The sequence below is a fragment of the Daphnia pulicaria genome, chromosome 9 (genome assembly GCF_021234035.1).
Source record: "Daphnia pulicaria isolate SC F1-1A chromosome 9, SC_F0-13Bv2, whole genome shotgun sequence".
Taxonomy (NCBI): Eukaryota; Metazoa; Arthropoda; class Branchiopoda; order Diplostraca; family Daphniidae; genus Daphnia; species Daphnia pulicaria.
This window is the reverse complement of record NC_060921.1, coordinates 1,706,684-1,729,123: the sequence shown is the minus strand read 5'-3', so window position 1 is coordinate 1,729,123 and position 22,440 is coordinate 1,706,684. Positions and strand designations below refer to the sequence as shown.

Genomic DNA, 22,440 nt, shown 5'->3' with positions numbered 1-22,440 from the left:
CTGTTAAGCTTGCCTTTGCAACAATGCAAAAAGGAAGGGGTTGAAATTGAATCCTTTTTGAAATTTGACCGCAGACAAAAGAACGTTGGCATTCAATATGCTAGGCACGAAAAAGGAAACAAAAATACCTGCATCTAATCCTTCATATTTAAAAAAAAAACGCCCATTTGTTTTTCTTTGAATGTTACTGAACTAATGCGCTCTGGGTGTTATTTTCTATTGCATTAGGTATTTCTATTAGTAGAAGGTGTAGGTAAGCAAACCGATTTACAATAGGTTAAAAAAACGTATAAAGGGGGATTTCCACAGTTTGTTAAGTTGTCAAACACAAGTTTTAATCAAACCACTGAATTTCTTTTCTTTTTTTTTCAGATCCTTAATTGATTTGATCTCCGCGAGATTTTCACCATCGAGAAAAGACTGTCACCTCGAGAAATGGAAAACAATACTTTCTGTTGGATCAACTGTCCTGTTAAAGTGCCAACTGACTCTTCGACTGTGCATTACGTCATGTCATTATCAAAGTTCTCACAGTGACCCTGTGATATTTCTTTAAGTGATCCGCTGTCCGCCGAGTGATAAAAATCAGTCCATCGCAAGATTCTGGAGTTTCTGCCAATCCTGCAACCCTTAAGCAATCATGGATAAAAGGTAGGACAATAAAACATTTCATCTCTTTCAAGTTAATCAACAAGCGCTGCTAGACCGCAAAACAAAAGTCTCCCACAAAACAACAGTCTCCCAAAAGCCCTGAAATTGTTTTGTCAATCGTAAATTTTACAACAGATTTGTTAGCCAAGTAATAGAGGTGTATACGTAACAGAGTTAAGGTACTTGTGTTGTTTAATTGTTTCTCCGGTGAAAAATCTTTTCTGATCAAATGTAACCGTGAGTTTATTGTCCATCTGCTCTCGTTGAAAAAATGAAATGAAATTGGTCTTTTTTCGAATTGACCGTTTGGTTAGCACCGTCATTTAATGTGCAATGGGTCAGGTTATTATAAAAATTCTCAGTAGCCCAGCGAGAACTGTTGAGCTGGGCGACAGAATCTGTTAGCCACGTAATAGAGGTGTACACGTGACAGGGTTCAGGTACTTCTGTTGTTCCTCCGACGAAAAATCTTAATGAATAAAATAAAACGTTAATTGTAATGCGTTTAGGGTATGTCCTCCAAGTGTTATCGCAATCCGTACCTGTCGGAAATGCGCACTTTGATCCCCGCTTTGGCTGTACACAGTCCAGTGAGAAAAGTATCGTCAAAAGGTAGAAACGGCGTCGTTTGGGAAGCAGCTAGTAAAGGGCCGATCGTGATTCCTGGCATTAGAATAGCCGCTCCTCATGATTTACGATTGTGGTTCATTCAGTTATTGAATTCAAGTTTAATGTTACACAATCTAGTACCTCTGAAATAAGTGGGATAGTTTGACCAAGGCCATTCCTCGAAACTAATGTACCACGTTCCACCTGTCAGTAATGTTTAAAAAAATTGAAAAATGCGTAATCAAAGTGAATTTCAGAAATTGAATTTATAGATAAACCCACCCCTATTTGGCAGGCCCTCGGCAAAAGATCCGTACATGCTGTGCTCGGATGAATTTAAATTGTTCATGACCGTAACCAAATTCCGGGTATTGACGTACACGTCGTCGTCAACTTTTAAAACATAATCCACCCGAGAACAGTGATCGTTTATCCAGTTCAACAGACCAACTACTTTGAGCGTCAGATTGTAATAGTCGTCAATCATTTCAATTTGAAGAATGTCACCGTACGTCTTGCTCTCTTCTTCGATCCGCTTCTGGATTCCGTCATCGCCTTCCGTCAATCCGACAATGAAACCAAATCCGGCCAGATTCATTAAGTTAAAATCAGACTGCATTTGCAAGTGTCGTTGCCATGTTCGACGAATAATGTCTCGTTTGTGGAAGTATTGAGGTGCGGATATAACCGCCACAAAGAGAGTGGGACCACCGCGAACGATCGTATCTCGACACCGGGAAATTTGAATCTGGTAATTGAACGATGTCACATCGTTTAACACGGGCCCGAAATCGGGTCGCAAGGGTTTGACGTTTAGTAAATATTTTCTTCTAGTCTTAGCCACGACATAGCGCGTGTGATTATCCACGCCAGGGTACCGAGTATCACGTAATTGGCTGGCTAAATATTCGAAAAAATCACGATTGATGACAGTTAAATTTTCATCGGATGACCAGTGTTGTTGCTCTTTAATCGGAGGCTGAACATAGTTTGAATGCACGCACGAATTCAATGCCTGAGTAAAGCGATGGGAATCATTTTGAGCACGTCGAAATTCACTTGTTGGGTTGAGCATTTCCTGTGCTTCAAAGAAAATGTAGACGGTAGCTGCCAAGCTGAGCCAAATCAATCCTATTCGCAAATGTGTAGCGACACCCATAACTAAATCAAGAGGATGAAGCCGATTGAGAAATAACAAACAAAGTCCGCTTATTGCGTAACTCTCGTTTCCCGCATTGTTACACTTGTAACAGAGAACGATAGACTAGTTTTGCTTCTAACTGCACCTATGGGAATATAGGCACAGCCAATGGAAAAGAGTCTGTGTTGACACATCTCACATGTGGTTCTCTTGTTATACTTCAAACATTTGTACTGTACACGAACCGGATACAGCAGTATATATTTAGTGAGGGTATTAAAGTGAAATATTACAGTACGTATAGCAACCTTTTTTTTTAATGTTCTCTTTTTGTAATTCCAGTTTAAGCATCATTTAAATCATTTAAATGATCCAAAGTGGTTTAAATTATGCGGATATAGTGTGATAGTAGCTGATACAACATTGCGTTTCGAAGGAGTACTTTTACCGTCGAAGGAAAATCAACAAGAGATTTAGATTTAGAATACCGGCTATCAGTTTGCTTTATCATTCAATCAGAATGCAGTAAAAATGATTTATGGCTTTTAAGCTCCAAAACGACAATGCGAGATAATAGGTTTCTCTTTATCTCTCCTTTCCTGCAGAGATAAGCTGCAAAGTGTTTAAACAGTTGCTAAACACCTGAACAGTCATTCCCTAGAATCATTCAAGTGTTGAGACATTTCAGCAAGCACTGTGTGTTTGGCTCAGAACTGGAAGAGAAGCCAACGTAACGTTCTAAATCGCATGAGAAAAGATGAAAAATAATGTGTCTGCCGCTTTACAACAGTGTCGCTCGAGAAGACTGTTTGTCTTACTGGCCGTCGCAGTTGTAGTGTTTTTAATTATTTATTTAGTTTCTCCTAGAACAGAGACTTACAACTTCTATCAACAATCTCCAAATCCTCAAAAGGAAACTGGTGAAGCTCCGGTTAAGTCTAATGCTCCCGCATTGAATCGCAAGTACAATTTGATGGAGGTCGATTGGCTGGGGAAATTGTCGCAATCGTTCAACGGCTACGATAGTAGAGAATGCAATGAAGGTTATCAAATTTTATGTGATTATGGTTTTTAATTGATTCATTATTGTGTCGCTTGTTGGATTATTTCAGATTACATGAATACTCACAAATTGCCTCAGGATCATCCCTGTGTTATTGAAACTATTAGGAAACATTACCTGATTCAACCGTCGCCTCAAGATGTCCCACTTAAATTAGACTCTAACGACGATAATGACCGATCACCGGGACAGACTGGAGTCATTTTTAGGCTATTAAAAAATAAAGTATTTCAAATTTCGAAACGCCAAAATTATATTATGTACTGATTAACTAATGATCGTCTGGATTTATAGACGAGTGGCTTTTTTGTAGAATGTGGAGCTCTAAACGGCGAGTACATGTCAAACACAATTGATCTAGAGCGGAAATTCAATTGGGGTGGAATATTAATCGAAGCCAACCCGATTACGTTTCAAAAACTTGCAGCACGCAACCGTAAGTCGTGGACGCTGCCCGTCTGTCTCAGCTTGGAACCATTTCCTACCAAAGTATATGTCATTTATATTTTTAAAATGATGCTGTGATTTCAGCCTGCCCATAATTTTAGGTCAGTTTTCAGCCAAAGAGTGGCGATCCCGGTCATAGTCATATCGAAGGAGAAGCTGAAACTTTACAGAAAGCTGGAATACCCGGCGTCGATCCTGATGTGGTATCAGTTCAATGCTTCCCTTTCTACTCAATTCTCCTGGCAGTTGGACGAACTCGGGTGGATTTCTTTAGCCTCGACGTCGAAGGCCACGAACTCAAAATCCTTAAGACTATCCCGTGGCACAAGGTTGACATTAAGGTAAATCATCTACAAAGGTTACATTCTGAAAAATATGATACAGCGACAGTGTTTTTTATTCTCTTTATTTATAACTCAATGAAGGCACTGACGGTTGAATGGGATAACATGCCGGAGGGTCAAGAGGCCTTGTCCCGATTTATGGAAGAGAGCGGATTCATCAGGATCGGAGCGTTCGATTTTCTTTATTCAAGGGATGTTATCTTCATTAAAGATTTAATAAATAACTGATTGACTGTTATCAATTGGTTAACAGTTGCTATCATAATTTTGGGTTTCAAAAATGGACGGACACATTTCGCGAAAAATAATTTGAAAATGAGAATTATATCTTGGGGAAATTGAACAACGCTCATAAGTTAACACTTGAACTTTAATTTTTAGTTGTTTATTTTGATCAACTGATGGCACAAGCGTCACACATATGGTTACCGTACAAGGGCTTTTCTTTTAACAGTTTAGCTCTAAATTGAACGTTTTTTTTTTCTCATCAAGTGTTTTGCTTCTACAGGATCACTTAGACTCTGGATTACTTTTATGTTTTGGATTTATTTTTGAAGAGGCTGTTGTAATCGGGAGGCGGTTTGGACGAGGTACCATAGTGCTTTTGATTATTGGCGGTGAACTGAGAACTATTAGGAAATGAATTATAACAGGGCCATCCCACGGTAGCATGGTAATAACTTTGATGGATTCCTCTAGGACAACAGTAGTAATGATGATGATAATGCACTATGGGAGAGATCACAATAATCTTTGGTTTCATGATCTGTAGATCAAATTAGACGATTTATTCGAAGCAACCCGTGCAGAAAAGATTGTTTATACGTACGGTATAAGCAGACTACAACACGGAAGGTAGTATAACAATCAATGAGGATAGAGTTGATCTTTGGTACTGTACGGATGCGGGAAGCGATATGTTTCTTCTGTTGCCAAGGTATCCGTTCTTTTATGCAGAATTGCCGACTGAAGAAAGGTATTCCCTGGCACGAAGAACGTAAACCACGGTATCTTACTTATTCGCAAGCGAAACTTGCGTCTGCAGCTATTATTACTACCAAACTGCTGGTGAAACTGGCGGTAGGAAATCGGATATGAGCAAAATATTACGTTACACTGTGCATGGAAAGAAATCTTCCCCTAGGGAAAGTTACGGATTTCCCTGGGAAAGGGGATGACCCTTTTTAAGTCTTTAACATATTTATTTTCTCTTCTTCGGCCTTAAACGGGCATGACCTTCAACATTACTGTCGTGTACTATTTTGGCTTTGGAAAGGATCCAAACCTCAATAGTTATCAGTGACCGTAAATTTTTCTAAGCTTATCAGGAAAACCCCCTTTTGTTACCTCAAAAATCAAAAGCGATCTGTCGCCTGCCATTCTATGCAATATTCCTCTAGGATGTAGCAGTCCTTGGCTTGCTACTTTCCTTTCGCCTCTCTACAAGGATTCCGTATCGACTTTTAATCAAAAATTTCTTAAGTTGTCCAAAATTTGTAGCGTTCAGGCCTGTCCAGATTTAGAGACATTACCTACTCAGTTACTGGCGGTCAGAGAAAGTGTCGTGGCGATGCTCTGCTCTGTGTAACAGCAGCTTGAGAATTGGTAATTTAGAGGCAATCAAGAAATGGTGTCTTAAGTCTTCTTACGTGCGCAGATGTGATATCTAGTTTCGTATTTTAATTTAGACGAAATCGCCTTTTATTCTTGAAAAATCTGATTCCTGTTTTTGTAAAATTCCATTTTGAAACTGTTTTTTACGAGACTTTATGTGTTCAGATAGATAACGAGTTTTTATCTCGTTACTTAGTTTGTTAGATTTGTTGCTGTATAGCAATCAATAGTGATTGAAATTGATATAAGAGCATACGTGTGTTAGTGCATAAATTTCTTCTACGGTCGATATAGTACGAGAGACAGCGGGGTCGTCGTGCAAAATCGAGTATGATACGATTGGAATACTGATTTTGATTAATTATGACACGGCGAGTCCGAATATCCAAGTCTGTCGCCTGGCAAATGGTGCAATCACGCCGAAAGACGCTCCCGAAGTCGGCGTGATTGCATTGAAAGTGCAAAATCGGGTATCCCGGATAATTTTTTTAGATTTAGACATGGATTAATATAAGAAGTTAAAATATCAGGGGGCAGACCATTTATTTCGGTGCAAAACACCGAGCAGACGCGGGTGTGTAACACCAAAATTGGGTGAAAATGAAAAATTAGGTATGATAAGAACTAAAAACACGATAAAATAGAGCGAAGAATTCTCTATTTAGTGGTACGGGAGCAGACCATTTATTTTGGTGCCAAGTACCGAGCAGACGCGGGTGTGTAAGGTCTTTTTCACACCAAAAAGCCTTTTTCGTAGATGGCAACGCTGTTTTGCGCTGCGCGAATTTTCAAACTCGGGGCAAGTAAAGGGCAGTTAACTTAAAAGAAAAGGGGTAGTTAACTGCCCTCGCAATGTTAATGTTCAATAAAAAGAACAGGGACAGTTTATAACAGTTTCACATCATATTCTTACATATTTACGCATTTATGCATGAAATTTCGCTCATTTGCCTCCCCTCAGCAAAAGTGGGCACGGACGGAGAGAGAGATGCTCTTATGTCTTATGCCTTTCTCGTCAACTATAAGTAATATTAGAGTAATCAATAACACGCTATTAGCTTCCCAAGATTTAAAGAACGTGAAGCTGGGGTTCTACACATCAGCAGAGAAGATATAAAAATTAGAGGGGCAGACTGCAAATTTTTCAAACGATTCAAAGTTTTATCCTCTTTCTTCGACTTCTAGTGTGGTGTGTGTACTTTAACGACTTCTTGTGGTCTTTGTCTATGCTAATACACCATGGCTCTGGGCCTCTGGTTTTTGTTCTTGCTTTATTGCAAATTCGCAACGCTGTCGCAAACTGGCAACGTCACACACCAAATTGTGGAATATGGATGCGGCAAGAATCTTTTCTCATCCTGTCTCCTGTGATTCCGTCGCAAGTAAAGAGGCTTGCTTGAACTGAAAGCTTGTTCGAATTTTTTCACCTTTTAGGAAAAGTAAGGTAAAAGGTATGTTCTTTAAAATATTCTGTTACTTCAGTATTTGACTATTCTTGGGTCATTTTCGTTTATCATTTTATCTTGATTTGTCAGAAATCAGAATGATAACTACGGTTAAACGGGAGCTGAAGAGCAGAGATTGCAATGCGGCATATACTCTTGGGAACACACGAATTCGAAACGTTCTCGAGGATTTCTGTTTTGAAGGGAATATTAGCGATGTGAATGAAGTGACTAAGGTATTTGCTCGCAACTATTGTAAATTTCCTGAATATCTTTAAACTATTTATTGTTGAGGCAATCACCCATTTACTCTTGTTGTTTTTTATTTAGGTTCTCTTATTGGGTTGTGGTGATCTAAGAAATACCTTTCAAGCAACAACTTCCAAGAATCCTACAAATCTAGAAATTCATCTCAATGATTTTCATCCTATCGTCTTGGCTCAAAATATCATAATTTTGAAAATTGTGTCAGCAAGTGATTTCAATCCCGATAATGATGAAGATTTTGGTTTTCTGTGGGATGTGTGGTACAATATGGATTGGACAGAAAAAACCAGGAAGAGGTTCCTTTCTATTGTTAAGGAGTTAACAAATGAGAAGTTACCAGATAATGTCTCAATTCCAAACAATAGTCATCTTGAAAAATTGAAGAAATTGTGGAGTAACTGGCATTTTGTTTCCTCTAAAAACAAACCCGATTCTGAATCACTCTTGAGAAAAGTCTGGGGACAAAGGTAACTTTGACTGCAATCAAATAGGTTATAAATAGTGGTTCAGACTAATTCTTCCATATTTATTTATTAGGAATCAAAGCTTGTTGGACTTATGGGATATCATTTATCCAGGACATTTACAAGATGAAGCACAACTAAACAATGCTGATTTCTTCACTGTCTCATTAAATGAACTGGCTAAGCAGTTTCTACATCGTGAATATTTCATTGGATTGGCTCCTTGTGTTAAAAAGAAGATTAACAAAGAAGTACTCGAATGCTACAGAAACGGCAGCAGCCGCCGCCGTCAAAATAACGACCAACCAGTGTGCGTCAACCCAACTATGCTGAACCCCAAGACCCATGATTGGGATTTCTTCTGCTTAACTCCGTTTGAAGGTTATCTGCCGATGGCAAAAGGAGAGCTGATAACTTCAGTTGAAGAAATCATGACCCATTCCTGCTCCGAAAAACTCAAAAGATTGGTGTCTTCCTATCGCAGCCGGATTCCAACAGTCAAAATCGTTTTTCACTTAGAAGAAGCCATAAAACATTGCTACTCAGACGCAAACAAGTTCGACGTCATCGACTGCTCTGATTTCTCGGAACATGTTGGGTTAGCCAATTTAGTTGTTGCATGCTGCCAAAAGTTGTCGGATAACCCGAATGCAATTGTTTATACCGAAATAATGACTGACCGTCATCATTCGGCCAACACAATCGTTGAGACATCCCTTTGCGCTCCATTGAGTATGATTCCGACTATTTACGGGTTGAGATTGGCTGACCATGTTGAATTAAGGGATTCTGCTATAGATTACTTGCGTTGCAATACCCTTCAGGGTGAACGCCCAGTGATTCTCTGCTGGCAGAAAGTCCCACCATTTCAGAACATTAAATTGGTCCCTTCTCCCGATTTAAATCGATGTCTAATAACAAAGCTGGCCAAACTCTGTCATCTGACATCATTTTCAAAACCAGCCCCTCCAACAAGCAGTGCTGGAAGTGAAATCTACTATACTCCCCTAACATTCAACTATATTTTGGACTCGATGAATCGGCGACTGGGACATGATTGTTGGGTACCAGACCTACTTGACATCGCTCCACAATTCATTCTGGCAAGAAAAACATTGGAGAATTGGAAGAATGGGAAGAAAATGATGAAATTGTCAGCTGTTATTCAGTCCATAGTGAAGTCTAATGAAGAACCTGCCCCTCTACTTCGGCTAGTTTTTGTCCGGAAAGCTTCTTTTGATCTTAGTCGTGACTTATCCGGACCCGATGTTCACTTTATCGACAATTTTGAACTTGAATTCAATCCTACTTCAAAAGGAATAGAATTGGAGACTGTGTCGTTTTTATTGGCTTGTGATCATGGTTTTTTCGATGAAACGTACGCTGCGATTGTTGTCAATGCTTTCAACGGAATGCCACTACTTTTCTTGGAACCTTTTAAATCAATGCGGGTAGAGGAATATCTTGTACCTTACCCGATTGATCAAAGCAAATCTCAACTTCCGCTGGATCCTAAAAATAAAATGTACATGAAGGTCGAAAGTTGTATCGAGTCAGAAGAACAGTACACCCTTAGGATTGCCATTGAATGTAGTGGAAATGTTTCAGGTGAGTAATTTTGCATTTCGATTGGTTCGTTTATGTTGCAAGTACATTCCGTTTTTACAGGATTGAAGATATCTACTAACGAGCAGGCCCCCTGCGAATCCTGCCATGACGTCACCGTTTCATTGACTCAACCCAGCAAAATCCAACCATTGTCATTAACATTTCCATTTCCGATCCTTGCGAAAAATGTTCAAGCGACGCTCCATCGAAAAAATCGACATGTCGATTTGTTGTTGAAAAAATCCCTGCTGGAACCTTGGCCATGCGAGTTTCACACTAAAAAGTCTAAATGGATAATAGACGATTTAGTGCCCTGGGAAAACGTACCACTCAGACTCACCGCTGAAAATGGATTCAACACTTTGGAACACCATCTGACCAGTCAACTGATATCAAAAAATATCAATTCAGACCATTTTCTTTATTCAAAGTGTTCTGCTTTGGATAAATTGCGTATCAAGCTTGGAGTATTGATGAACAGTGTTGCTGAGTTTGTCAGTTACGGTCGAAATGACGATCGGTACCTGCTGAAACTTCATCTGCCCCTTCTTACATCCCCAACGGGAACCCCAATTTTGCTGATAACGGCTGTTGATGATATCCTTACGCGAAAACTTGAACAGGACTTTACGACAAACCGAACTGTTCTCAAAGAAGGAATGGATCACTTAAAGATTTACATGAAAGTTTTTCCACTTAACACACTCAAACCGAAGGACAAGTTGGTTGTGAATGCCGAGACAGAAGAAGAATTTCAATTGTTTCGTTTTCTCCTGCGTTTGAACTCAACTAGGTAATCGACTTACTTACTTCAACTTTGTTTCTACATAACCAATTTTCTGTTTACACACAATTCAGAATCGAGCCCAGTAAATGGCAGAAGGAGAATATTCCTCTAGGAGGTAGCAGTCCTTGGCTTGCTACTTTCATTTCTCCTCTCTACCAGGATTCCGTATCGACGGAAAGCATTGAGGATGAACTAGCTAACGAGAAATGCTGTGCCGTTTGTAAGAAAATCCCCGAGAAGTTGAAGCGTTGCAGTCGTTGCCGTTCTACTGTTTACTGCAGCGTCGAGTGTCAACAGTCTCATTGGCCAACTCACAAGCTCATCTGCCAGAAATTGTAATTTGGTCGAAACTTAATGCAGCTTAATCCGTGAGTTATCGATTAGCTTGAACTTTAAAATCAAATTCAAACAAGTTCATTGAGTTTTTTTTTTTTTTTTTGTAATTCGGTTGATTATTGGGATGGCTTTAGTTCACGGAAAACTCTTAAAGTGTTGGTGCACAGTTAAAACGTTTTTGTATTGAAAAATCGAGATTACACTTGGTATTGAAACAATTTTAACAATTTTAAGAATTGGCCTTTCAAAATTTGCAGGAAATTCAAAATGCCCTCTAAATTTGCCAATTCTGCTACCGAGTAATCGACTACCATAGTACCATTTATGTTTTGCCGATTGTAGCACTGTATGAAGATTAAGCTCCGCCTGCACAACGAATTAAGAGAGAATTGAGAAGTTGAACTTGCCTTGATTAAAATTTATTATTCACGAGCAACTCAGAAGAAGAAAAAAAAAATCCCAAATTGAAATTCTTCCCTTTGATATCTTCTTGTTGTGCCCTTTGGGTTTTTACCAGCGCCTGAAGATATAGTTTCCTTTACTCCTTTCTTTGTTTTGCACAACACCAGAAACGCGTTGTGCCTCGAACTTGCAGTGAGAATAATAACCTACACCATTCCTTAACCAGCATTTGCTACAAGTTTTTTTGTATTAAAAGCCAGCGCCTTCTACTAATCGCATCACACTTGAATCTTCTAGAGCCCAGTCGAATAATTCCAAAAGATGTCTCGCATTAACATGGTAAGTTTTTTTTCAAAATACACTGACAAAAACTAATGTAATATTCAACTATTGACGTTTTAGTTGATGCTATTGGTGGCCGTTGCTGTGGCCTTGCCCTACCCTCAAGACGCTGCTTCTCCCGCCGATCCTACCCCAGTTGTTCCAGGTGCGGATGTAATGGCGGATATAGGGCCGCATACAACCAAGGATACGGTGGATACAACCAGGGATATAGAAACAACTACAACAGTAAATAACAAAACTTTGATGATCATTTGTTGTTTACGTTTTACTGACTAGAAAATTGGCGAGTTCTAAATTATGTATAATCTTCTTTGTCAAAAAGGGCTCGCCTTCCATTAGGCTCCTTCTAAAATTCGGTTCGAGTTACCCAATATCGTTTACCCTTTGATATCCAACTGCCGCCCGTTGAGCAGAGCAACAAGACACTGTTGTAAACGCTACAGTGGCCAAAGAATCCATCACGGGTCGAATCAACACGGTGAGATGAAATGAATTTCATTTTTTTTTTTTTTTTTTTAAATCTTTCTACTCGGCTCTTCGCTGTGCTGTTTCTTTTATTATTTTTGTCAAGTTTCATTTGTCTGCCGTGCTGTGGGGCTTATTGGTAATTCTCTACGGTGTCGAGGGCCCTATAGTCTGAAACGTCATGGATCGGATAATATCTGGAAAAGTCCGGTGCTTTACAGATTTGGAACCAGCAGAGTGACGACTGTCGGGGTATAGACACTTTCATGTTATGGCAGATATGGCTATGGAAAATGATTTCATTTCCTGAATCATCATTCAGAGCGGAATGCTATAACTGAGTATCAACATGATAGCGCGCATAATTCTATGCATTCATTTACTTGGGTCTCGTACTGAACCTTATTAGCTTATTTTTTTTATAATGTCGCCCACTGGATTGTCTTAGTTCGTCTTTTCTAACATTTGGAGGTTGTTAGTAAGCGGATTTTTTTTTCGTAGTTTAATATCCTGAATTATGATTAGATTGGGATTTAAATATTTACCAGCGCCTGAAGATATAGTTTCTTTACTCCTTTTTTTGTTTTGCACAACACCAGAAACGCGTTAAGCCTCGGCCTTGTGGCGGTGGGAATAACCTGCACCATTCCGTTGGCTGTATTTGTACAAAAAGTCAGCACCTTCTTCTCATGGCATCACATTTGAATCTTCCAGAGCCCATTCGAATAATTCCTAAAGATGTCTCGCATTTTCATGGCAAGTTCTTTCAAAATACGCTGACAAAACCTAATGTAATGTTTAATTATCGACGTTTTAGTTGATGCTATTGGTGGCCGTTGCCGTGGCCTTGACTTACCCTCAAGAAGCCGCCGATCCTGCCCCAGCTGTTCCAGTTGCGGATGGTTTAACAGCTGACCTCCGTCATCACCACGGCCACATCAGCGGCGGATATGGGGCCGGATACAACCAAGGATACGGCGGATATAATCAAGGATACGGTGGATACAACCAGCAGGGATATGGCGGATACAACCAGGGATATGGAAACGACAGTAAATATCAAAATTCTGATCATTTGTCGTTTATGTTTCACTGACTGGGAAATTGGCGAGTTTTAAATTATGTAAAATCTCGACACGTGCAAAACGTGTCATTGTCCTCAAGTCAATGACACGATATGTTCTTTGTACTATTTAGTTATGTGACGCCTAACAACTTGTGTTTATTTGATTTGGAATAAGCAGCTGTCAATCGATGTTCATTGACCCCTCGGAATGTAGAAATTTAGAGCACCAGGTGTTGGGAAGTTGGACTCGCCCGGCCATATAAAACGGCTGATTTGAATATCGCATGATGACTTTACTGTTTTCATCAGCAGAGACGATATCTTCTTTGGTGACACGATTAACCTCTCGTTGTCTTCTGTACGAATCATGAATCGCAATCGCAATTTGGTAACACCCTTCAATCCAACATTATGGTGCACGTTTCCACCAATCTCGCCTGTAATCAATTGAATTTTCTTGAATTTTTTTAGCTGAATTTCACAGGCGTGCTGATCGTGATGGTCTTTATCAACTTTGCCACTGGCGCTACTAATAATCTAAACAAACAACGATTTGCGACCCAACTAGGATCTGCCGTTTCCGGCAATGTGCAGAATTCTGCGGATCGAGGGTGAGATTGGATTTCCTAATGTCATCAATCCGACCGAATTTTTTATTTCTTGACTTTACTATTGCATGGGAAAAGCCAACAGCGGTCACCACCAGCGTTTCAGCCAGTTGTAGCTGAAACGAGTATACCTCTGACTACTCGCGGTCCAGTTCCGCCTCGTCCTCCTCCCGGTTCAATCCCCAATCTCCCACCCATAGCTGAAACACCTCGACCAACTTATCTTCTAACAACTTCACAAAAACCAACACCGGGCATTAACTACCCCCCAACAAATCCAGTGATTCCAGCGGCTCCAGCGAGTGAACCAGAAACTTCGACTGACGTGCTTTAATGTTGTAATTCTGTTAGCTCAGTACCTTTTGTAAAGACTTTTTAGCTTTTACTTCTTTTCGCAAGGTGTACTAGTCACCCACAGTTATTGTGAAGGGAAAACAAGCAGGTCTGGTTGTTGATGGGGTTGGTTAATTTATTTTTTTAAGGTGGTGGACCTTTATCCTAACTTGTTGAAAGGGGGAATGGGTGACTGTCGGTGACTGTTCGTTTTGTCCTATGGATCCTGAATTTGTAAGTGAATAATTTCTTGTTTAAAAAACAGGGCTTTTTAATATTGGAATTACTAGCGACGTAAAGGGTTTTGTCGATGACGTAAACGCGGAGATTTGGAATCCAGCTGGGTCCCCCAATCCACAATGGAATAAAGATACAAGTGTAATCCGTTTCTTCTTGATAAACCTAATTTCTTTTTGTGTCAAGTTCCGTTTTGAGGTTGGGTTAATATTTTCTTATTGCAGCACTTATTGATGGATTCAAAGATAATCTCATTTAGCCCCTGACTGTGAAGCATTTCGCAACGTTTCCATAATGTTTGGAATACTTATGTCAGTTCGATTTAGTTGAGGCTCTGGTTACAGTAGTTACGTCGATAGCTACGCCGGTCGTGTGAGTTTGTTGGATGTGACTAGTAAACATTCCGGCCATTGCTGCTATCGCCCAATTCCGTCGCCAGTCAACTCCGCCTTGAAGTGAGCGGGACTGTAATTCAAACTGCAGGGATGTACGGTTCTTCTTATCCGCTTGGTTGATGTTGGATGTGGCTATGGGAAATGATTTTAATTCCTGAATCATCATTCAGAGCGGAATGCTTTAACTGAGTATCAACATGATAGCGCGCATAATTCTATATGCACTCATTTACTTGGGTCTCGTACTGAACCTTATTACTTTATTTTTGATATTATGTCGCCCACTGGATTGTCTTATTTCGTCTTTTCTAACATTTGGAGGTTGTTAGTAAGCGGAATTTTTTTTTCGTAGTTTAATATCCTAAATGATGATTAGATTGGGATTTAAATATTTACAAGCATTGGATCAAGTATCTTTTGGCGATGACTCACTTAATCACGGAATGGGCATTGATGAGTCACGTAGCAGGTTGCATATCGGGAATGAGTTCATAAGAATTGGCAGCATTGACACTCGGGTTCCAATTTTTTATGATATTCTGTGTCAAAGCACGTAAACTGGACGTGACAAACCAATCGATTCAACTCTCTTCCGGGGTTTTGTTGCGTTTTTATTTCTCATTTTAACTTTAAATTTGACACGTTCGACCACCTGCCTTAAATTTGCACTTATTGCCATCAGCCACGTCAGCAGCAACAAGTGGCTGAAATGAAATGCATCCAGGGATTCAAATTTCTGGCTTTAACTCCCAGGGTATAAAAACGGATTGCAATCATTGCATTTTCGTGGCAATCGCTTCTGATCGCTGCACGTTGACTGGAGTCTTTCACCATGATATCGCAGGTTAGAATTTACTTTATATTATTTGCTGTTCATCCTTTATCATTTAATTAATTGTTATTAATGTTGTTTTTATTGTTATGAAATGTTTGTTATTGCATGAAGAAGATGTGGGTGGTCATTTTGGCAGTCGTTTTCTCCGACGCTTTTGCCGCACCGATGGCGGTGACAACGGTGAAGCCGCAAACGACTCCCGCTAACCCAGGACTAGAAGTCCAGGAACTGATTATCTTGCGTGATTACTACAAAAACAAACCGGCGGATTCAGAGAACTCAAAAAAGGAAAAAGCTCAGAAATTGAAGGAGTATGAAGACAGACTTGCACCCAAACAGGCCAATTTGTATAATCTAGCGTACGCTGCTTATCTCTTAAATCCGAAATATGGTGGGTTCGATTCATTTCTCAAATATTTTAATTGGATTTAACGATCGCTTTGCACTAATTAATTTATGATTTTCTCAATAATTTCAAGATATTAGCCTGTATTCGACTGACCCGTTTTCAAAAGAGAATGCAACCGGTGAATTTCCTGCCATCCAAAAATACAAAGACAAAATTAATTATTACCAAGACAAGTGTCCATTCCAGTTTAAGGGGAATTATTTGCTGGCTAGAGATATGGGTATGGACGTCGAGTTCAAACAAGATGGCTCTCCCTACGGTACTCCCGTATTTGGGCAAGAAGGAAAGGCTCAAGCCTTTTACAACGATCTTTGGGCGAAGCGAAATTTGCCGTACACGATGGACGAGTACCGTAAGAATTGCCCGACACACAATTTAATCGAAATAAATCTAAATTTTCTTGAAATATCTTTTAGCAATCTTGCGTGATCATTGGCAAAAACTGTTGAACCAACGTATAGAGCTGGACAAAACTAGGAAACCGAGCCAAGCCGAGCTTTTGGCGTACGACAAATATCTCAAAGGCCCAGAGCCAAAAGGGGGTAAGAAGAGAAAGTCTACTAATACTGCACTGATAGCACTAGAAATATGTAAATTAACTGCTTTATTTGTCTCTCTTTTCAATCAAATTGTTAGGTTTCACTTTGCCATTCTGGATCCCCCCCACGCCTCCGCCAAAGAAATGGGTTTCGGTGGAATATTTTTGCGGAGGTGGCAAGGGAGGTGGAAATTGGTGCACGAAATGGGTGTGGCAATGAAGTTGAACCATCGACTGTCTTATTCTGAATTCCTCTCCGGTGCAACCTCTGCCTGGCTGTTTCGATCTTGTTTGCTTTGAACTTTGCTTGTGTGTCAAAAAAAGAACTTATTAATTGGCAATTTGTATTTTGCTTGTTTCAAAAAAAGAAATTTCGCTGATGGAATGTTTCGGCTGTTTTCCTTCAGTCAATATATAGAATTTTGCATTCAAACATGTTGACGCTTTGTTCTGGTTCAAAAACGACGGTTGATCGTAAAAGCTCCAATTGTAAACTGCGGAGCATTTATTTTTGTTTTGTAGCCATTTAAGTCAAACTGATAATTATTCATGGTAATTATTCATGCTCGAACAAAATTGACACCCAGGGTGAATCTGTGCTCCGTGGCCGTACTCAGGAGAATGTGAATTTTATTGTTGCGATTCTATTTCTCTTAAATTTTTTTCTATGAACATGGGTGTAGTCGGCGAGAACTCGCCTACAAAACAACCAATCGCGTAGTGTATAATAGATGTTTGGAAAATGGTTGATTAAAGTATAAAAAGCTGCTTTCGTTCCGATCCGATCTCCGTTGTTTATTTAACTTTTTAATTCGTTTTGAAGGAATTATTATGTAAGATTCCGAGCGACAGGTAATGTCAAGTCAATTTACTTAAGATTCAAAATTCATTACTAGATGTCGCCAGTGTCGCCCTTGTTGTTCTTACATCGTGAAACGAGACGAAACAAATTGCTAAAATTTATACTTGTCTATTATAGGTTTATAGCCTACTGTGATTTTAAATACCAAATTGAACTTCGTATTTTATTAAAGTTTATCTTGACCTAGTGTCGTTATTTTATTGGTTATCTTATTTCTTCAAATTCTAGATGCATACTGTCAGTCAAGTTGACTTAGTTAATAGCGCTCAGTCAATTTCCATCCATTTAGATCCTCATGCTATCAAAAGCCTAAAACTCATGTTTGAAGCACACATTTAATTAGAAATGTGTTATATTTGGTTTTCCCCATGTGATTTTTATTTCTTGATTGACAGGTGGGTCCCTCCCAGTAGTTTTTGTTCATGAGCATTTTCATTTCCTCATTTTTGCAATCTTTTTTGTAGAAATGGAACCCAGGAGAACTAGAAGCTCTCATCTTTCTCCATCTTTAAAACCTTGTAGAAATACGAGGATGGTCAAGTCTCTACACGTGTGCCTTCTCATGAGTTGGCCAAGCTGAAGGCCTCAAAACCAATGCTACATTAGATGAATTTGTGAGTGATTGATTGTGATGCCATGACGTCATTATCACCCATCATCACATTGTGTTTGCTGTTCTGTTTACCCTATTCCCAGTTTTTATAGTGGAATAAAAATGTGCCAGGTAAGGTATTTCCCCATTACTGCTACCAGACCATTACAATTCAGATTTTCATATAACATAGGTATTCTTGTTCATGAACCATAGGATATTTTCTGAATCTCACAATTTTGGTGGTACCCTGCAACAGCATGTTTGTTGTTATGGCTGTTTTTTTTCTGTTTAGAAGGCAACCCAGCTAAGATATAGGTACACTGGTACAGTTTTAATTATCATAGGTAAATTTGTGTAAATTTGTAAATAATGTAGAGAATTTTCTGGTTTCATTTCCACCTAGAGTTTCAGAGACATGAAGAGTGTGAAGTGAATAACCTGCCATGTGTAATTAATGTACTACATATACATGATATATATGTACATATCTGTACATGAAAACATATATGTAATAGGAAACATTTTTATTTCTTTTTTAATCCATAACCAATAACCATTTTATTCTTTCCAACAGATCTGCAAACACTACTAAGGTTATAAATTTCGTTGCTGTGGTCAATGGAAGGCGCTTGTTGCCGCTACTGGTCTTTTACGACGTCTTGAAATCAGATTTGAATAATAGTCTGACTCTGGGGAATCCTCGCTCATACTCGAGGTAACTTTGCAGTCAACATATGTGAGGAGTTTTAGATTCGTTAAAATTTTTGCATATCTTCGTTGTGTTTTTTTTTTCATGCAAGTAAACCTGCAGACAGGTCGGCCAGTTTGTCCAGACAGGATGTCCTTCACGCTTGAAGGTCGCTGGAAACATTACGTGTAAAACTGTCAATGCGGTGGTGTAGAGGTTGGTCGAGAACTGGACGTGTTGCATCATTATCAAGCAGGTTCAAAAGCCGCAAGGCTCAGCCATTTGGTATTCATTTTCATTTTTGTAGACCCATCCCAAGCAACGAAAACTCAAAGAAGGAAAGGCCAGTTTGCATTTCCTTCACTCTCGAAGGTCACGGAGATCATTACGTTAAACTGGTATGCGGTGGTGTAGAGGTTAAGTGAGAATGACACGTGTTTCGTCATTATCAAAGCAGGTACAATAGCCGCAAGGGTAAGCTATTTGGTATTCACTTTGATATTGATTTTGTAGACCCACCCCCAGCAACGTCACCTGCAGAAGGAAAGGCCAGTTTGCATTTCAATCGAAGGTCATGGGAGATCTTTACGTAAAACGTGTCATGCAGTGGTGTAGAGGTTGGGTGAGAACGGGACGTTTCGCATCATTATCTAGAAGGTAAAATAACCGCAAGGCTTAAGAGGAGGGGTGAGAAAAAGTCGTATAAAAGGCGAGAGAAAAGTCTACAGGAATTAGTCGAGCGACTATCTCCGACACGGTAAAAGCTGCATTTCACTATTTGTCATTCAGCTGCATTTCACTATTTGCCATTCAGCTGCATTCTGCATTCTTCATCGTATTATTCAGTTCTCAATCATGGGTAAATTTTCTGTTGTTACATGGAGTTATGTATCAATTTCTATTTTTTTCCTCTTTGTTAATATGTTAGTTATTTTCGCATATTAGTTTTAAATTGTTCATTGTCTAGTCGTGTATAAGGGCAAAGAAAAGGCTAAAGAAATCAGTCGAGTGAGCATCCGATATGCAAGAGCAACAGTGCACCATTTGTCACCTTAACTGCATTCTTCGTCGCGTTACCAGTTTCAATCATGGGTAGATATTCTGCTTATATGTTCCACATGTAGTTGTGAACCATTCCACACTTTTCTGTATGATAATTTCCCAGTACTATGATTTAATATTTATGTTAATTTTTTTAAAATTTTCTAGTTAATTATGGCGCCGTGCTGCCGAACATCACTACTTACTAGTCGTCACCAACTGCGCTCTTCTTTACATTTATACACATCTTTACCAACTGCATTCTTCATCGCAGTGCTAGTTTGAAATCATGGGTAAACATTTTTACATCGAGTTGTGAATCAACTTTCTATTTTTTAACATGCCAGTTATAATTTCATATGAATGTTCAAATTTTTAATTGTCTCGTAAACTATGGCGTCGTACTGCTGTTAGGTGTTGTATCGTTGATGGCTGGTTCAGCCACTGGTGTACCGATGTCTCCTGGGTATGGTGGATAACAAATCGCAACGCCGCCACCTTACTACACAACATACGACACGAGCGGTTGCTACACTAAGGCCCCTAACTACTGCACCAAGGCTCCAGAATATTATATCACAACTTATGCTTCCCTCAGCTACTACACCGAATCCCCGCAGTATTATTCTTCCCCGAGCTACATTATCAAAGGGTCGAGTAATACACCGACGTTCCGAAGTACTACACCACCACATATCATGGGTAAATATTCTGTTACGATGAATTTTATTATGCCATCTACCAAATATACAAATCATTTATTGTCTAGTAGTATGAGAGGAGAGAAAAGGTGAAATAATTCAGCAGCCGAGTGAGCATCTCCGTTACAGCAACAGTAACTGCCGTGCTCTATTTGTCATCAGTCTTCGTCGCATTACAAGTTTTAATTAAAGGTAAAAATTTTTCCGTAGAGTACTGAATTAACTCTAATTTTTTCTATTTGTTAATGTATCAGTACCATAATAGGATATTAATGTTAAAATTTATTACTTGTCTAGTGAACTATGGCGTCGTGCTGCTATTAGGTATCGTATCGTTGATGGCTGGATCGACCACTGGTGTGCCGATTTCTCCTGGGTATGGCGGGCATCAACAACAATATACGCAACAACCGGATACTACACTGAGCCCCCCAAGTGCTACACCACCATGGCTCCAGAGTATTACACAGTAACTTATGCCATCCCAGTTATTGGCCCGAGCTACTACGCAGAATCTCCGAAGTATTTTTCTTCCCCGAACTTCACTAACTTCACAACGCCGCCTCCTTACTAAACAACAACGTCAACACCTACATACTAACGAAGGCAGCGGAGTCCTACACCACGAAGGCAGCGGAGTCCTACACCACGAAGGCAGCGGAGTCCTACACCACGAAGGCAGCGGAGTCCTACACCACGAAGGCAGCGGAGTACTACACCACGAAGGCAGCGGAGTACTACACCACGAAGGCAGCGGAGTACTACACCACGAAGGCAGCGGAGTACTACACCACGAAGGCAGCGGAGTACTACACCACGAAGGCAGCGGAGTACTACACCACGAAGGCAGCGGAGTACTACACCACGAAGGCAGCGGAGTACTACACCACGAAGGCAGCGGAGTACTACACCACGAAGGCAGCGGAGTACTACACCACGAAGGCAGCGGAGTACTACACCACGAAGGCAGCGGAGTACTACACCACGAAGGCAGCGGAGTACTACACCACGAAGGCAGCGGAGTACTACACCACGAAGGCAGCGGAGTACTACACCACGAAGGAAACGTCACGATACCCCAAGGCTCCAGTTTACTTCACTACAACTCACGTTGCTCCAGAGTACTGCACTGATGTTCCAAAGTACTACAGCACCAAAGCCATCCGAGTATTACATCACTACTTTCCACATCCTACACCGAAGCTTCCAAAGCACTTCTTTGCCCCGAGTCGCTACACCACTAACGCAGACGAATAACACCCCAAACCACGATTCCGCAATTTTCTACAAGGAAATTCCTTATAATTAGAGCCGAAATTTCTACTCGGGGTTATTTATATGTATCGGTTATTTTCATGGTAATTGGTCGCTGGGAATCAATTGTTGATCTTAAATGAGAAAATAAAAGTTTTAATACGGGTAACTCTTTTGTAAGACTTTGTTAGTAACTTCAAGCCTGTTAACATTGCTACAGGTGTCTTTTAGTGTTGGATTTCTTCAAGGCCAGTATGCTGAATTGTAAATTATTTTATGTATGACTACTGCCTTAGTTACTCTCATTGTTTTTGCGGTTTTATGATGACTAAAAAGGCGAATTAAGAAAGAAACTTGGAACTGTTAATGTTTTCAAATCTTATTAGTAGTTGGCAAGTGACTGACCATTGTATAAATGAAAGACTTTGAAGTTGAGAAATATATATTGATATAATTCCTAAACAAAACTTGGTTATAATTTAGAAACAATGAACAAAAAACTTAAAAAATATAATTATGTTATATTGTCCCACCTCCACCCACAATTCCACCACATTTTACAGTCACATACATACACATATACATATCTAAGTTAACCCATTGGCTGCCACGCCATACAACCCGTAGGTTGTTCTCTACTACTCTACGCGCCACGTCAGAAGGATCCATGACCAAGTGGGACTTGCCATTGCTGACAAGTCCGTGCTGAAAAGGGGGAACTATGGTGCATTGCCTGAAACAGGCGCCTTGCGGCAAATTTTGGGCTTGGCGACTCTCCGACCCCGCGGCTTCTAAACCACGAGACCGAACAGCGCGGCCCGTGCTAAGGAGCTAGGGGAAAACAAAGGCGTGGCAGACAACGGGTTAACTAACACTAACACAAATATATT

General features: G+C 39.9%; 4 protein-coding genes and 2 long non-coding RNA genes across 8 annotated transcripts in view; 5 read left to right on the top strand and 1 right to left on the bottom strand.

Moving 5' to 3' along the window:
* The window catches only part of LOC124312897, a 309,861-nt gene extending 298,867 nt beyond the window's left edge, over positions 1-10,994 (top strand). The window contains exon 4 of the mRNA XM_046777449.1: positions 10,900-10,994. The gene's annotated coding sequence lies outside the window, so the exon portion shown is untranslated. The remainder of the gene's footprint in view (positions 1-10,899) is intronic.
* LOC124313100 (lactosylceramide 1,3-N-acetyl-beta-D-glucosaminyltransferase-like) lies at positions 772-2,652 on the bottom strand. Its single transcript, XM_046777829.1, has 4 exons — positions 1,543-2,652; positions 1,402-1,464; positions 1,194-1,335; positions 772-1,120 (listed from the first exon to the last, which is right to left on the bottom strand). The coding sequence occupies exons 1-4, from the start codon at positions 2,417-2,419 to the stop codon at positions 895-897; spliced, it is 1,308 nt and encodes a 435-aa protein (XP_046633785.1). The 5' UTR covers positions 2,420-2,652; the 3' UTR covers positions 772-894.
* LOC124313205 lies at positions 2,916-4,518 on the top strand. The gene is made up of 5 exons (XM_046778005.1): positions 2,916-3,444; positions 3,514-3,689; positions 3,759-3,953; positions 4,013-4,252; positions 4,337-4,518. The coding sequence occupies exons 1-5, from the start codon at positions 3,159-3,161 to the stop codon at positions 4,481-4,483; spliced, it is 1,044 nt and encodes a 347-aa protein (XP_046633961.1). The 5' UTR covers positions 2,916-3,158; the 3' UTR covers positions 4,484-4,518.
* LOC124312840 lies at positions 7,201-16,724 on the top strand. The gene is made up of 15 exons (XM_046777337.1): positions 7,201-7,320; positions 7,405-7,550; positions 7,645-8,048; positions 8,119-9,653; positions 9,714-10,446; positions 10,512-10,808; positions 11,346-11,517; positions 12,806-13,040; positions 13,233-13,442; positions 13,526-13,665; positions 13,741-15,471; positions 15,574-15,853; positions 15,942-16,223; positions 16,288-16,413; positions 16,508-16,724. The coding sequence occupies exons 2-6, from the start codon at positions 7,413-7,415 to the stop codon at positions 10,777-10,779; spliced, it is 3,078 nt and encodes a 1,025-aa protein (XP_046633293.1). The 5' UTR covers positions 7,201-7,320; positions 7,405-7,412; the 3' UTR covers positions 10,780-10,808; positions 11,346-11,517; positions 12,806-13,040; positions 13,233-13,442; positions 13,526-13,665; positions 13,741-15,471; positions 15,574-15,853; positions 15,942-16,223; positions 16,288-16,413; positions 16,508-16,724.
* Positions 16,725-17,343: 619 nt separating this feature from the next.
* Positions 17,344-18,804, top strand: LOC124313643. Of its 2 annotated transcripts, XR_006910943.1 has the most exons (6): positions 17,344-17,666; positions 17,736-18,000; positions 18,080-18,181; positions 18,270-18,374; positions 18,441-18,581; positions 18,667-18,804. It is a non-coding gene; the product is annotated as an uncharacterized LOC124313643 (long non-coding RNA). The 2 variants fall into 2 exon arrangements; XR_006910942.1 differs by having other exon boundaries at positions 18,441-18,804.
* A 413-nt stretch (positions 18,805-19,217) lies between these two features.
* On the top strand, positions 19,218-20,999 carry LOC124313633. Of its 2 annotated transcripts, XR_006910918.1 has the most exons (6): positions 19,218-19,413; positions 19,522-19,646; positions 19,764-19,888; positions 20,010-20,297; positions 20,368-20,488; positions 20,594-20,999. It is a non-coding gene; the product is annotated as an uncharacterized LOC124313633 (long non-coding RNA). The 2 variants fall into 2 exon arrangements; XR_006910919.1 differs by lacking the exons at positions 19,218-19,413; positions 19,522-19,646; positions 19,764-19,888 and having other exon boundaries at positions 19,983-20,297.
* Positions 21,000-22,440: the final 1,441 nt, after the last annotated feature.